Here is a 14,997-nt window from a genome sequence, read left to right on the forward strand (position 1 = left end):
GGAGTCGCAGAAAGGAAATGTTTTAAACCAAGAGCTAGAGAGGAACTAGAAAATCCTGGCATAGAGGTAACAGTCTTGAGAAGGGAGCCAACAGCAAACATGACCTTGCTCACCAGAGAAACTCCACCCCGGTACCTCGGACCCCCGCCCGCACAGTCTGCGGCGCACTGAGCCCTCCCACCTCGAAGACTACAAATCCCAGCATGCCTCACAGTCAGGGGCAGGGCGCAGGGCATGCCGGGACACGTAGTCCCACCCTAGCACGGGAAAAGGCCGGAACGTCCCATGACGTCAGGAGGGCTCGGGAAAGGGGTTCGGAGCCGGTCCAGGCTCAAGTTAAATCTCCCTCTAAAGAGCCAACACTTGTTTCTTTGGCGACTCGGTTTCTACTCTAAACAGGTCCCGCTCCACAGTCTGGGCGGGCCTGTGTGTGCGTTGAGTAGTCTCTAGCGTGAAAACTTCATGGTTAAAAGGGAAGTACCGAAGGCAAGAAATAGCTTTCGAGGCACTGGTTTGTTAGAGTAGTGGTACGTAGTGCGCCGCCCTGAACGGGCGCTGAGACGCTGCTTTTCCAGAAGCGCCAGTGAGGACGTGGCAAGACCGCCTCGGACGTACGCTTCCTCTTCCTCCGCCCGTCGGGTTAAGGACGCGGGAGGCGCAGAGGCTGCTGGGAACGCGCATGCGCTCAGCGCAGCGGGGAAGTCCACCTTTAACGTCCGCGGGCGCGGGGTGTGTCGGGTGTCGACGGCGGCGCTTTGCGGCCGGTCGTGCGGGTCGGGCGCGGGCGGGCGCGGCGGCAGTGGCGCGCACAGGTGATTGACTGGCCAGCTGCCTGAAGGAGCGCCAGGTCCTCCTTGCTGGCAGGTGGCGAAGCCCATTGGGGCGGCGGTGCAGACCGCGGCGGCGGCTGCGGCGGTCTGGCTCGGGAGGCGTTCCTGGGGCCAAGGCCATGGCCCCGCGGCTGCAGCTGGAGAAGGCGGCCTGGCGCTGGGCGGAGACGGTGCGGCCCGAGGAGGTGTCGCAGGAGCACATCGAGACCGCTTACCGCATCTGGCTGGAGCCCTGCATTCGCGGCGTGTGCAGGTGAGGCCCGCGCACCGCGCCTCGCGGGCTCCTCGCGCCGGACCTTGGAAAGCACGGGCGGGGTGGGGGAAAGGAAGACGGCAGCCCTTTGCGTGCATTTGGGAGGCGCGGAGCCGAGCGAGGTGGAGTTTCCCCCTTTGCGCCGTCTGCGCGACCTGGGAAACGCAGGCTTCCCGGGCTGTGCGCGGAGGTGATGCTGGCCAAAGCACTTTAGGAAGGTTTGGGTTCCCATCCAGAAGATGGCGGTGGAGATGAAGGCAGGAGCTGAGAGCTTAGCAAGCGTTGATGGCTGGGGCATCTTGGCCACAGCACGGCTCTTTCGTTTGTAAAAAGGAACTTTTTGGAAGTGAGCTTCATCACAGTGTATCTTGTTGGTGTTGACACCGAAGGCCTGATCATCTTAGTATTATTTTTGTAGAGGGCAGCTTTAGAAAAAACTGTGGTCAGCCTACGTCATCGATACCCTGCACCCCCGTTGGCCTTCCCTCACTCGTTAATCTAGTAATTTTTTTTAAGCCTTTCTTTGGTCGTTCTGGTTCGACACCACTTTACCGAGTACCAGGTTTAAGCTGTGATAGTGCTGTCCTTCACGTCTGCGCCGCCCTTGAACCTTGCCTTTGCTTAACCCCCTCCTATAGATTGAATCCTTAGGCTTTGCTCCCGTTTATTCCCTTTTTTCCACCTTGTAACGCGGGAACTATGGTTTTTGTTTCAGAATGTTGTTGAAATTGACTTGGCCAAGCCGGGCATGCTCAGTAGCCGTCTTTCGGCAGGCATTTAGAAAATGCTTTCTGGAGTTTTTACATTCCGCTGGGGGATCCGGAAGGAATGGAAGTCATGGTCTCTGGCTTTGGAGCTTAAAGTCTAGTATGAGAAGTGAAATAAGTTAGGGAGTTTCTATAAAGCAAACGAATAAGTCCAGGCTCTGGGCGTCTGTCTCACAAGGAGGGTAAATCTGACTTTAACAGTAAGTTCTGGAATGTTTGAAGTCTGTGTATAATAGAAATAATCAAGCTTCAGTCAGTTTCTCAACGTAATTAGTTTCCAGACTAACCAAATAATGTAAACTATTAATAGTTCTGGTGGTTTTTGAGACAGGGTCTCACTCTGTCACACAGGCTGGAGTGCAGTGTCACGAGCTCGGCTCACTGCAACCTCCGTTTCCCAGGCTCAAGCGATCCTCCCACCTCGGCCTCCGGAGTAGCTGGGATTAGAGGCACGGGCCACCACGCCCGACTCAGTTTTGTATTTTTAGTAGAGACGGGTTTTTTCGCCATGTTGGCCAGGCTGGTCTCGAGCTCTGGGCTCAAGCGATCTGCCCACCTCTTCTGGGATTACAGGCGTGAGCCACCATGCTGGGCCAATTTCTGATATTTATTTATTTTTTGAGACGGTGTTTCGCTCTTATTGCCCAGGCTAGAGTGCAATGGCGTGATCTCGGCTCACTGCAACCTCTGCCTCCTTGGTTCAAGCGATTCTCCTGCCTCAGCCTCCTGAATAGCTGGGATTACAGGCATGCACCATCATGCCCGGCTAATTTTTTTTAATTATTTTTATTTTTTGTATTTTTAGTAGAGACAGGGTTTCTCCATGTTGGTCAGGCTGGTCTCGAACTCCTGACCTCAGATAATTTGACCGCCTTGGCCTCCCAAAGTGCTGGCATTACAGGCGTGAGCCACCGCCCGCCAGGCCGATACTTTTTTTTTTTTCGAGACAGCGTCGTGGGTCGCTGGGTAAATTTAAAAAAATAAATTTTTAAAATAAAAATTTTAAAAGAAAAAAGAATAGGCCGGGTGCGGTGGCTCATGCCTGTAATCCCAGCACTTTGGGAGGCCGAGATGGGCGGATCACGAGGTCAGGAGTTCGAGACCAGCCTGGCCAGCATGGTGAAACCCCGTCTCTACTAAAAATACAAAAATTAGCCGGGGGTGGTGGCGGGCGCCTGTAATCCCAGCTACTGGGGTGGCTGAGGCAGGAGAACCCTGGAACCCGGGAGGTGGAGGTTGCAGTGAGCTGAGATCACGCCACTGCACTCCAGCTTGGGCAACAGGGCGAAACTCAGTCTCAAAAAAAAAAAAAAAAAAAAAAAAATTATCTTATCTTGGCTCTGTATGCCCTGTATGTTCCGCCTCTAAATTTCCCTATTCCGGACATTTCATATAAATGGAATCCTAAAATACGTGGACTTTTGTGACTGATTTCCTTTACTTATGTATTTAAGGGTCATCCATGTTGTAGCATGTTTCAGCACTTCATTTCATTAAAAAAATACCTGGGAAATACATATGACAGTGTTTACCATTTTAAAGTGCACAATTCGGTGGGTTTCAGTACCTTTATAGTGTTGTACAACCATCACCACTGTCTGGTTCCAGAACTTTTCATTATCCTAAAAGGAAACTGAGCATCTGTTAGTCACTTCCCATTTTCCCCTCTCGCCCAGCCCCTGGCAACTGCTAATCTACTTTCTGTCTCTGGATTTCTCTATTAATATTTCATAGCAATGGAATTATACAGTACGTGGCCATTTGTGTCTGGTTTCACTTAGCATAATGTTTCCAAGGGTTATCCCTGCTGCGCATGTGTCAGTACTTTATTCCTTACGGCTGAGTAGTATTCCATTTTATGGATAATACCACATTTTATATATCTGTTCATCAGTTGAGGGACATTTTGATTATTTCCACCTTTTGGTTATTTTGAGTAGTACTTCTCTGAACATTTGCATACAAGTTTTGGTCTGAACATCTGATTTCAGTTCTTTACCTGGGAGTGGAATTACTGGGTCATACACAGTCAATTCTGTGTTTAACTTAACCGAACCGCGAAACTTCCACAGTGGTTGTACCGATTTACATTCCCACCAGTGATGTATGAGGGTTCAAATGCTTCATCATCCTCATAAACAGGTACTATTTTCTGTTTTTCTGATTAGGCCCTCCTAGTTGGGTGTGAAGTGATGCATCTTTGTAGTTTTGATTTGCATTTTCCTAGTGACTAATGAGTTCAGCGTCTTTTCATGTGCTTGTTGCCTCTTTTCCTTTTATTGATCAATAATATGCCATCATATCTCTGTATCTACCACATTTTTAATTTGCATTCATCTGCTGATAGACATTTCAGTCATTTCTACTTTTTGGTTATTATAATATTGCTATGAACATTCGTGTAGTAGTTTTTGTGTGGGCATTTGTTTTTATTTCTCTTGGTTATAGAACAAGAAGTGGGATTGTTGGGTTGTGTGGTAACTTTTAACTTTTTATTATTATTATTATTATTTTTTTGAGACGGAGTCTCTCTGTGTTGCCCAGGCTGGAGTGCAGTGGCGCCATCTCGGCTCACTGCAACCTCTGCCTCCTAGGTTCAAGCGATTCTTGTGCCTCAGCCTCTGAGTCACTGGGATTACAGGCGCCCACCACCACACCCGGCTAATTTTTTGTATTTTTTAGTAGAGACTGGGTTTCGCCAAGTTGGCCAGGCTGGTCTTGAACTCCTGACCTCAGGTGATCCACCTGCCTCGGCCTCCCAAAGTGCTGGGATTACAGGCTTGAGCCACTGCACCCAGCTCTTTTAACTTTTATTTATTTATTTATTTTTAATGAGGTCTCACTCTGTAACCCAGACTGTATTGCAGTGCAATCATGGCTCACTGCAGCCTTGAACTCCTGGGCTCAAGCAATCCTCCCGCCTCAGCCTCCTGCCACTACAGGCACATGCCACAACACGAAGCTAATTAAACAAAATTTTTTTGCTGGGCGTGGTGGCTCACGCCTGTAATCTCAGCATTGTGGGAGGCCAAGGCTGGCGGATCACGAGGTCAGGAGATCGAGACCATCCTGGCTAACGTGGTGAAACTCCGTCTCTACTAAAAATACAAAAAATTAGCCGGGCATGGTGGCGGATGCCTGTAGTCCCAGCTACTCGGAAGGCTGGGGCAGGAGAATGGCATAAACCCGGGAGGCAAAGGCAGGAGAATGGCATGAACCCGGGAGGCAGAGCTTGCAGTGAGCCGAGATACGCCACTGCACTCCAGCCTGGGTGACAGAACGAGACTCTGTCTCCAAAAAAAAAAAAAAAAAAAAAAAAAATTTTGTGGAAATGGAGTCCCACTTTGGTGCCCAAGCTGGTCTTGAACTCCTTGCTTCAAGTGATCCTCCTGCCTTGGCCCCCTGAAATGCTTGGATTGCATGAATGAAACTGTTCATGGCCTTTTTTTGGCTTTTTTTTTTTTTAAGATGAGGGTCTTGCTATGTTGTGTAGGCTGTCCTTGAACTCCTGGGCTCAATCAATACTCCTGCCTCAGCTTCCCTGGTAGCTGGGACTGTAGGCACGAACCACCATGTCTGTGTTTAATATTTTGAGGAATTGTCAGGTTACTTTCCAGAGTGGCTGCGCTATTTTACATATTCACAAGCAGTATATGAGGATTCCAATTGCTTTACGTCCCTATACTTGTTACTGCCTTTTTTCTTTTAGCCATCCTAGTGGGTGCGAAGTGGTGTCTTATGTTTTGATTTGTGTTTCATTGATGGCTAATCACGTTAAACATCTTTTTGTGTACTTATTGGCCATTCATATATCTTTTTTAGAGAAATGTCTGTTTAAATCCTTTGCGTGCTTTTAAATTGAGTTGCCTTTTGTTATTGAGTTGTGATCTTTTTTTGGTCTTCTTTTTGTTTTGTTTTTTTTTGAGACAGAGTCTCGCTCTGTCACCCAGGCTGGAGTGCAGTGATGCCATCTCGGCTCACTGTAGCCTCCGCCTCCCAGGTTCAAGCGATTCTCCTGCCTCAGCCTCCTGAGTAGCTGGGACTACAGGCGCACACCGCCACGCCTAGCTAATTTTTTTTTTTTTTTTTTTTTTGGTATATTTAGTAGAGACGGGGTTTCACTATGCTGGCCAGGCTGGTCTCAAACTCCTGACCTCGTGATACGCCCACCTCAGCCTCCCAAAGTGCTAGGATTACAGGCGTGAGCCACTGCATCCAGCCAAGTTGTGTTCTTTATATATACTGCATATAAGTCCCTTATTAAATATATGATTTGCAAATATTTTTTCTAATTTCTATGGCTTTTAATTTTATTGGTGGTATCATTTTCAGTACAAAAGCTTTTCATGTTGATGTAGTCCAATTTCTTCTTCTTCTCCGCCTTCTTATTCTTATTAATGAAACAGGGTTCTTGCTTTGTTGCCCAACCTGGAGTGCAGTGGTGTGATTGTAGCTCACTGTAGCCTTAAACTCCTGGTCTCAAGTGATCTTTTTGCCTCAACATCCCCAGTAGGTACAACTGCAAGTTGTACCACCACACCCAGCTAATTTTTTTGGTATTTTTTGTAGAGTTGGGGTCTTACTATGTTACCCAGGCTGACCTTGAACCTTTAGCCTCAAGCAGTCCTGCTTCAGCTTCCCAGAGTACTGGGATTACAGGTGTGAACCACCTGGCCCCAACATTGTACTATTTTTTTTTTGATGCTTTTGGTCCTGTAAGAAGCCACACCTCACCCAAGGTTTGAGCAGTTTTAATTAATGAATTAGTTAATTTTATGAGACAAGGTCTGGCTCTGTTGCCCAGGCTGGAGTACAGTGGTGCAATCTTGGCTCAATGCAACCTCTGCCTCCCAGGGGCTCAAGCCATCCTACTTCAGCATCCCGAGTAGCTGTGACTACAAGCATGCTCCACCACACTCGGCTAATTTTTGGTGTTTTTTTTTTTTCAGATGGAGTCTGGCTCTGTTGTCCAGGCTGAGTGTAGTGGCGCAATCTTGGCTCACTGCAACTTCCGCCTCCCAGGTTCAAGCGATTCTCCTGCCTCAGCCTCCTGAGTAGCTGGGATTACAGGCATGCACCACCACACCTGGCTAATTTTTTTTTTTTCTTTGAGACAGAGTTTCACTCTTGTTGCCCAGGCTGGAGTGCAGCGGCGCAAACTCGGCTCACTGCAACCTCCGCCTCCCGGGTTCAAGCAGTTCTCCTACCTCAGCCTCTCGAGTAGCTGGGATTGCAGGCACCACGCCCGGCTAATTTTTGTATTTTTAGTAGAGATGGGGTTTTGCCATATTGGCCAGGCTGGTCTTGAACTCCTGACCTCCAGTGATCCCCCCGCCTTGGCCTCCCAAAGTGCTGGGATTACAGGCGTGAGCCACTGTGCCTGGCCCTGTCAGCTTTTATTTAGATATCCAAAAAGCTCTCTTTCTACTCACTTTCTTCTTCTTCTTTTTTTTTTTTTTGAGACAAGACACTATTCACTTTCTCCTTTTTTTTATAGAGACAGAGTCTTGTCACGTTGCCCAGGCTGGTCTCAAACTCCTGGGCTCTAGCAGTCCTCCCTCCTCAGCCTCCTAAATTGCTGGGATTCCAGACATGAGCCTTTCTCCTTTTGTTTATTTCTTCTCTTTGCAAGAAGAGATTAAATAAATAAATAGTATCACCAATATGTATTTTTCATACTTTATGCAACAATTTGTTATGAGATATCAAAGCTGAAGAATGAGGTGTTTGACCATATTCAAAGACCACATGTGTCAGGACTGTTTACATTTCTGAAAGTACTTAGGGCAATCACAGGATGAAAGCAGTGTGTACTAAATCCTCTGTCCACAGAATTCTGCAAATATTATGTGTCTTGAGGGCAGACTTGTTTGTTAACAGTGAGGTTGGTGGTCAAGTAAGTTCCTGGAAGTAAAATTGTTGGGTAAGGGATGTGTGTTTTTCATTTTGATCCATATTGCTAAATTGCCCCTCAGAATGAGGGTTTCTCTTTACATTTCCCTGTCAATGTGTAAGAGTATCTTACATATACATCATACCCTCACCAACATAATGTGTTAGTCACACTTTTTGATCTAAGCGCAAAGGGTTTCATATGTTTAATATGTATTTCTTTTGTTACAATTTCTTTTTGTTACAGTTAATCTTTTGATGTGAAATTTGTTTTGTTTTGTTTTTGAGACAGGGTCTTATTATGTTGCTTAGGCTGGTCTCAAACTCCTGGGCTCAAGGGATCTTCCTTCCTCAGCTTCCTGAATAGCTGGGATTACAAGTGCATGTCACCATGCCCAGCCTTGAGATGAATTTTCAAAGACTGGATTTACTTATGCTTCCAGCCGTGTATAGGAAGTACAATGTCTGTTTTGTTCTCATTAGGGAAACATCATATGACTATTACCAAATTAAAACATTACAGAAATGTGTGAGGCACTCTAGAAAGCCAGTGTCATGCCACCTTACTTCAGTGGCTTTGTAGCTCTAGTCCCAAAACCCTAATGAGGGCCACGCACGGTGGCTCACGCCTGTAATCCCAACACTTTGTTAGGCCGAGGTGGGAGGATTACTTGAGGTCAGGAGTTTGAGACCAGTCTGGTCAACATGGCAAAAACCCATTTCTACTAAATTAGCCGGGCATGGTGGCGGCATACACGTGTAATTCCAGCTACTCAGGAGGCTGACGCGCAAGAATTGCTTGAACCCAGGAGGTGTAGGTTGCAGTGAGCCAAGATTGAGCCACTGCACTCCAACCTGGGTGACAGAGTGAGACTCTGTCTCAATAAAAACCAACCAACCAAACAAAATAACCCTAATGAGGACCCATAGTTCCAGCTACACTGGAGACTGAGGTGGGAGGATGGCTTAAGCTTGGGAGGTGGAGGTTGCAGTGAGCCAAGACCATGCCACTGCACTCCAGCTTGGGCGATAGAGCAAGACCCTGTCTCAAAGGAAAAAGAACAAAGGGGAGTCACAATACATACTTTGTTGCAACTTGTTTCTATTCATGCATGTAGAGCTGCCTTATTTATTTATTTATTTATTTTTGAGAGAGTCTCGCTTTGTTGCCCAGGCTGGAGTGCAGTGCATGAATTTGGCTCACTGCAGCCTCCGCCTCCCAAGGTTCAAGTGATTCTTGGGCCTCAGCCTCCGGAGTAGCTGGGACAACAGGCATGGGCCACCATGCTTGGCTAATTTTTGTAGTTTAGTGGAGACGGGGTTTCACCATGTTGGCCAGGCTGGTCTCAAACTCCTAACTTCAGGTGATCTGCCCACCTCAGCCTCCCGAAGTGTTGAGATTACAGGTGTGAGCCACCGCACCTGGCTATTCTTTTTTCATTTGTTTGTTTTGAGAGAATCTTGCTCTGTTGCCAGGCTGGAGTACAGTGGTGCAATCTCGTCTCACTGCAACCTCTGCCTCCCGGGTTCAAGCAATTCTCCTGCCTCAGCCTCCTGAGTAGCTGGGACTACAGGGGCGCCCCACCACACCCGGCTAATTTTTGTATTTTTAGTAGAGATATGGTTTCACTGTGTTGGCTAGGATGGTCTCGATCTCCTGACCTCATGATCTGCGCACCTTGGCCTCCCAAAGTGCTGGGATTACAGGCATGAGCCACTGCGACCGGTCCTATTCTTTCTTAAAAAATATTCTTATATATGTTTATGGTATATAACATAGCATACATACAGATAGTAAAATGGTAACTGTAATGAAGCAGATTGACATCTATTATCTCACAGTTACAAATTTTGTGTGTGGCAAGAGAAGCTAAAATCTCATTTAGCAGGAGCCCCAAGTACATACCTGCCTTATTATTATTATTATTATTATTATTTTGAGACAGAGTCTCGCTCTGTCACCCAGGCTGGAGTGCAGTGGCGTTATCTGCTCTCACTGCAACCTCCACCTTTTGGGTTCAAGGGATTCTCCTGTCTCAGCCTCCCGAGTAGCTGGGATTACAGGCGCATGCCACCATACCCACCTAATTATTGTATTTTTAGTAGAGCCACCACACCCAGCCAGTTACATAGCTTTTTAAAAATAGCTATGCTGCCCTGACTGGTCTTGAATTCCTGGCTTCAAGCAGTCCTTCCACCTTGCCCTCCCAAAGTGCTGGGATTACAGGTGTGAGCCACTGTGCCTAACCTGCATTATAATTTATTTAACCAGTTTCCTGTTGATGGACTTTGGGGTTTCCGGTTTTTGATAATACAACCCGTGCTGCCCTAGCCAGCCCTCTGCATCGACCTTGAGTGTTGAGTGAGTGTTTTCACTTAGGTTGCTAGATGAGAAATTGCTGAGGTAAAGGGACTGCTTAGAATTTTGATAGATGTCAAAAGTTCATACCATTTATCCTGGTCCTCTAGAGTGAGTGTGCCTGTTACCTTATACAAAGCATTTCTATTCCCAGCTTCCATCTGATTAGCGAAAAATGGCATCTTATTTTCATTTGCCATTTTTTGCTGGTGACATTGAGCATCTTTTTAATTTTATTTTTTAGTTTTATAGATATAGGATCTCATGTTTTGCCCAGGCCGGTCTTGAACTCCTGGGCCCAAGAAATCCTCAGCCTTGGCCTCCCAAAGTGCTGGGATTACAGGCGTGAGCCACTGCGTCCCTTCTCCTTTTTATATTTACTTGCCATTTGTATTTCTCCTGTGAATTGTGTGTTCTGGATTGTTGGTCATTTTCTTACTGATTTTCAAGAGCTTATTGAATATTTCTTTCTTTTTTTTTGAGATGGAGTCTCAGTCTGTCGCCCAGGCTGGAGTGCAGTGGTGTGATCTCAGCTTGCTGCAACCTCTGCTTCCTGGGTTCAAGCGATTTTCCTGCCTCAGCCTCCCAAGTAGCTGAGACTACAGGTGCCTGCCACTATGCCTGGGTAATTTTTGTATTTTTGTAGAGAGGGGTTTCACTATGTTGGCCAGGCTGGTCTTGAACTCCTGACCATGTGATCCGCCTGCCTCAGCCTCCCAAAGTGCTGGATTACAGGCCTCAGCCATCACGCCCGGCCGAATATTTCTTTTTTCTTTCTTTTCTTTCTTTCTTTCTTGGTTTTTTTTTTTGAGACAGAGTCTTGCTCTGTTTCCCAGGCTGGAGTGCTGTGGTGTGATCTCAGCTCACTGCAACCTTTGCCTCCCAGGTTCGAGCTATTCTTTTGCTTCAGCCTCCCAAGTAGCTGGGATTACAGGTCCGCGCCACCACTCCTGGCTAACGTTTGTATTTTCAGTAGAGACGGGGTTTCACCATGTTGGCCAGGCTGGTCTTGAATACCTGACCTCAGGTGATCCACCTGCCTTGGCCTCTCAAAGTGCTGGGATTATAGGCGCGAGCCACGACGCCTGGCCTAGTTTTTTTTTTTTTTTTTGAGACGGAGCCTCGCTGTGTCACCCAGGCTGGAGTGCAGTGGTGCGATCTCGGCTCACTGCAAGCTCCGCCTCCCAGGTTCACACCATTCTCCTGCCTCAGCCTCCCAAGTAGCTGGGACTACAGGCGCCCACCACCACACTCAGCTAATTTTTTGTATTTTTAGTAGAGACGGGGTTTCACCGTGTTAGCCGGGATGGTCTCAATCTCCTGACCTCATGATCTGCCCGCCTCGGCCTCCCAAAGTGCTGGGATTACAGGCATGACCCACCATGCCCGGCCCGGCCTAGTTTATTGAATATTTCTGTCAAAGATATTTTCTGTGGTATTTTTGGGCTTTGTGGGCTTTTTTTCCTTTTGGTACGTTAGGTTTTGATTTTTTATGTGGTAAAATTTATGAATGCTTTTTTTTTATGGTTTCTGGATTTCCCAATTCTGAGGTTATAAAAATATTCACTCATGTTGTGTTTTAGTACTGATGGTTTACTTTTATGCAACCTTTATGTTTTTATAATTTAATTTGATTTATGGATTGAGGTAGGGATCCATCAATATTTTATTTTGCCTTTTACCAAATGGCTACTCAGTTGTCTTAAACCATTTATTGAACAATTCAGTCTTTTTCCTCACCAGTTAAAAAGCCACCTTTATTACATGGCAAATTCCTATATTTACTTGGGTTTATTTTTCAGTCCTTTTTTTTTTTGAGATGGAGTTTCGCTCGTTGCCCAGGCTGGAGTGCAATGGCGCAATCTCGGCTCACCACAACTTCCACCTCCTGGGTTCAAGCGATTGTCCTGTCTCATCCCCCTGAGTAGCTGGGATTACAGGCATGTGCCACCACGCCTGGCTAATTTTGTGTTTTTAGTAGAGACGGGGTTTCTCCGTGTTGGTCAGGCAGTTCTTGAACTGTCGACCTCAGGTGATCTGCCTGCCTTCGCCTCCCAAAGTGTTGGGATTATAGGTGTAAGCCACTGCGCCCAGCCTCAAAAAAAAAAAAAAGGGTTTTTTTTTGCCATTGATTAATTTCGTTGAATAACCCTGTAGTGATATCACAATTCTAATTATTTTATAGTATTTGAAAAATATCTGATAAGCCAAGACCTTAATTCCTTTTAGAATTTTTCTCATGGTTCTCATGAAAAATAAATAAATAAATAATTTATAATTAACCATTATATTATAATTTATAATTATAAAATTATAAAATAATTCTAAATTATAATTTATTAATAATTAATAATAATTTTTTTTTTTTTGAGATGGAGCCTTGCTCTGTCGCCCAGGCTAGATTGCAGTGGCATGATCTTTGCTCACTTCAGCCTCCATCTCCCGGGTTCAGGCGATTCTCCTGCCTCAGCCTCCCAAGTAGCTGGGACTACAGGTGTGCACCACCACTCCCGGCTACTTTTTGTATTTTTAGTAGAGATGGGGTTTCACCACGTTGGCCAGGTTGGTCTTGATTTCGAAAATTTACTTAAAAAATTATTTGTATTTTAGTTGTTTTTTGAGACAGTCTTGCTCTGTCACCTAGGCTGGAGTGCAGTGCCACGATCTTAGCTCACTGCATCCTCCACCTCTTGGGTTCAAGTGATTCTTGTGCCTCAGACATCTTAGTAGCTTGGATGGCAGGCATGCACCACCATGCCTGGCTAATTTTTTTGTATTTTTTAGTAGAGATGGGGTTTCACCATCTTGGCCAGGCTGGTCTTCAACTCCGGGCCTCAGGTGATCTGCCTGCCTCGGTGTCCCATAGTGGTGGGATTACAGGCGTGAGCCACTGTAGCCAGCTTGAAAATTTATTTTTTTACATACAGAAAAGCACACAAATCATAAGAATAACACTTGATTGGCCGGGTGCAGTGGCTCATGCCTGTAATCTCAGCACTTTGGGAGGCCGATGCAGGCGGATCACCTGAGGTCAGGAGTTCGAGACCAGTCTGGCCAATATGGTGAAACCCTGTCTGTACTAAAAACACAAAAAATTAGCCGAGCATGGTGGTGCGCGCCTGTAGTCCCACTACTCAGAAGGCTGAGGCAGGAGAATCGCTTGAACCTGGGAGGCGGAGGTTGCAGTGAGCTGAGATCATGCCTCCGCACTCCAGCCTGGGCAACAGAGTGAGCTCTGTCTCAAAAAAAAAAAAAAAAAAAAAAGACACTTGATTGGCTAATTATCACGAAAGAAATTTATCTGTCCCATATCTACCACCAAGATCAAAACATTACTAACACTTCAAGACACCCTTGTCTTCCATTTTTCTACTACCAGTTACTTCTGCCTCTCTTCCTTGAAGGGAACCACTTACCCTTAACTTTGAATTGAGCAGATTATTTTGCCTATGTTGGACTTTATGTATATTCATACATTGTCATTCCTTCTGCTTCTGTTTTCTTTCACTCAACTTTATAAGATTAATTTATGTGTAAGCAGTAGTGTGTTCACTTCTAGTGCTGTACAATTTTTTTTTTTTTTTTTGGTGGAGGACGAGGTCTCAATATGTTGCCCAGGCCAGTCTGGAACTCCTGGGCTCAAGCAATCTGCCCACCTCAGCCTCCCAAAGTGCTGGGATTATAAGCATGAGCCAATGGGACCAACAGTGCTGTACATTATTTCAGTGTGTGAGTATATACTATATATTATATTCCTTTCTACTAGTGATGGTCATTTTGATTTTTCCATGTATTTGGTCATTATGAATAAAGCTGCAGTGAACATTCTGCATATATATTTTAGTGTCCTTTTTTTTCTTTTCTTTTTGATACAGGATTTCACTTCATCACCCAGGCTGGAGTAGATGGTGTGATCACAGTTCACTGCAGCCTTGGCCTCTGGGGTCTGTCTAAGTGGTCCTTCCACTTCAGCTTCCCCAGTAGCTGAGACTGCAGAAACTCACCACCATGTTTGGCTAATTCAAAAATTTTTTGTAGGCCCGGCGCAGTGGCTTACGCCTTTAATCCCAGCATTTTGGGAGGCTGAGGTAGGTGGACACTTGAGGCCAGTTCGAGACCAGCCTGGGGAACATGGTGAAAACCCATCTGTACAAATATACAAAAATTAGCCAGACATGGTAGTGCATGCCTGTAATCCCAGCTACTTGGGAAGCTGAGGTGGGAGAATTGCTTGAACCCAGGAGGCGGAGGTTGCAGTGAGCTGAGATCTTGGCACTGTACTCTAGCCTGGGTGACAGCGAGACCCTGCCTCAAAAAAAAAAAAAAAAAATTGTTTCTGCTCCCCTCCCTCCTCCCACCCTCCACCCCCAAGTAAGACCCCAATGTCTATTGTTCTCTTCTTTGTGTTCATAAGTTCTCTTTGTGTTCAGAAGTTCTCATCATGTAGCTCCCATAAGATAAAGATTTATCTTCCCCAGGGTCCTAAATATTCTCCTGTGTTATTTTCTATAAGTTGTATTGCTTTATCTTTCATGCTTAGGTCTACAGTCAACCTGGAATTGATTATTCTCATCAGTTGGGAAGTAAGATCATGGAATAATTTGACGTTACTTGATCTCTATGACTTTAGCAAAGTAGCAGAGGATTGAATGACTGCTAATCATGAACATGTCTGATGTTAGCAAAAGCAACAACTCAAAGCAAAAGGGAGACATACATGGGGAAAACAAACACAAATACTTAAAATTAAATACATGACGAGACAGTGTGTGTGTTTTAAAAAATGATATTGGGCCAAGTGCAGTGGCTTACGCTAGTAACCCCAGCAGTTTGGGAGGCAAGGACGGGAGGATCACTTGAGGCCAGGAAGACCAGGCTGCAGTGAGCTATGATTTT

At 45.9% G+C, this 14,997-nt stretch overlaps 1 protein-coding gene across 5 annotated transcripts in view; it reads left to right on the plus strand.

Moving 5' to 3' along the window:
- Positions 1–267: 267 nt before the first annotated feature.
- The window catches only part of USP48 (ubiquitin specific peptidase 48), a 105,869-nt gene continuing 91,139 nt past the window's right edge, over positions 268–14,997 (plus strand). For 4 of the 5 annotated variants that reach the window (XM_055387084.2, XM_019012276.4, XM_055387085.2 and 1 more), the window contains exon 1: positions 429–1,083. In XM_055387084.2, the coding sequence (XP_055243059.2) occupies positions 950–1,083 (134 nt within the window). In that variant the 5' untranslated portion in view covers positions 429–949. Of the gene's footprint in view, positions 1,084–14,997 lie in introns of all 5 variants that reach the window. The other variant, XM_019012274.4, reaches the window with a different exon arrangement.

This window comes from Gorilla gorilla, chromosome 1, assembly GCF_029281585.2.
Source record: "Gorilla gorilla gorilla isolate KB3781 chromosome 1, NHGRI_mGorGor1-v2.1_pri, whole genome shotgun sequence".
NCBI classification, from domain to species: domain Eukaryota; kingdom Metazoa; phylum Chordata; class Mammalia; order Primates; family Hominidae; genus Gorilla; species Gorilla gorilla.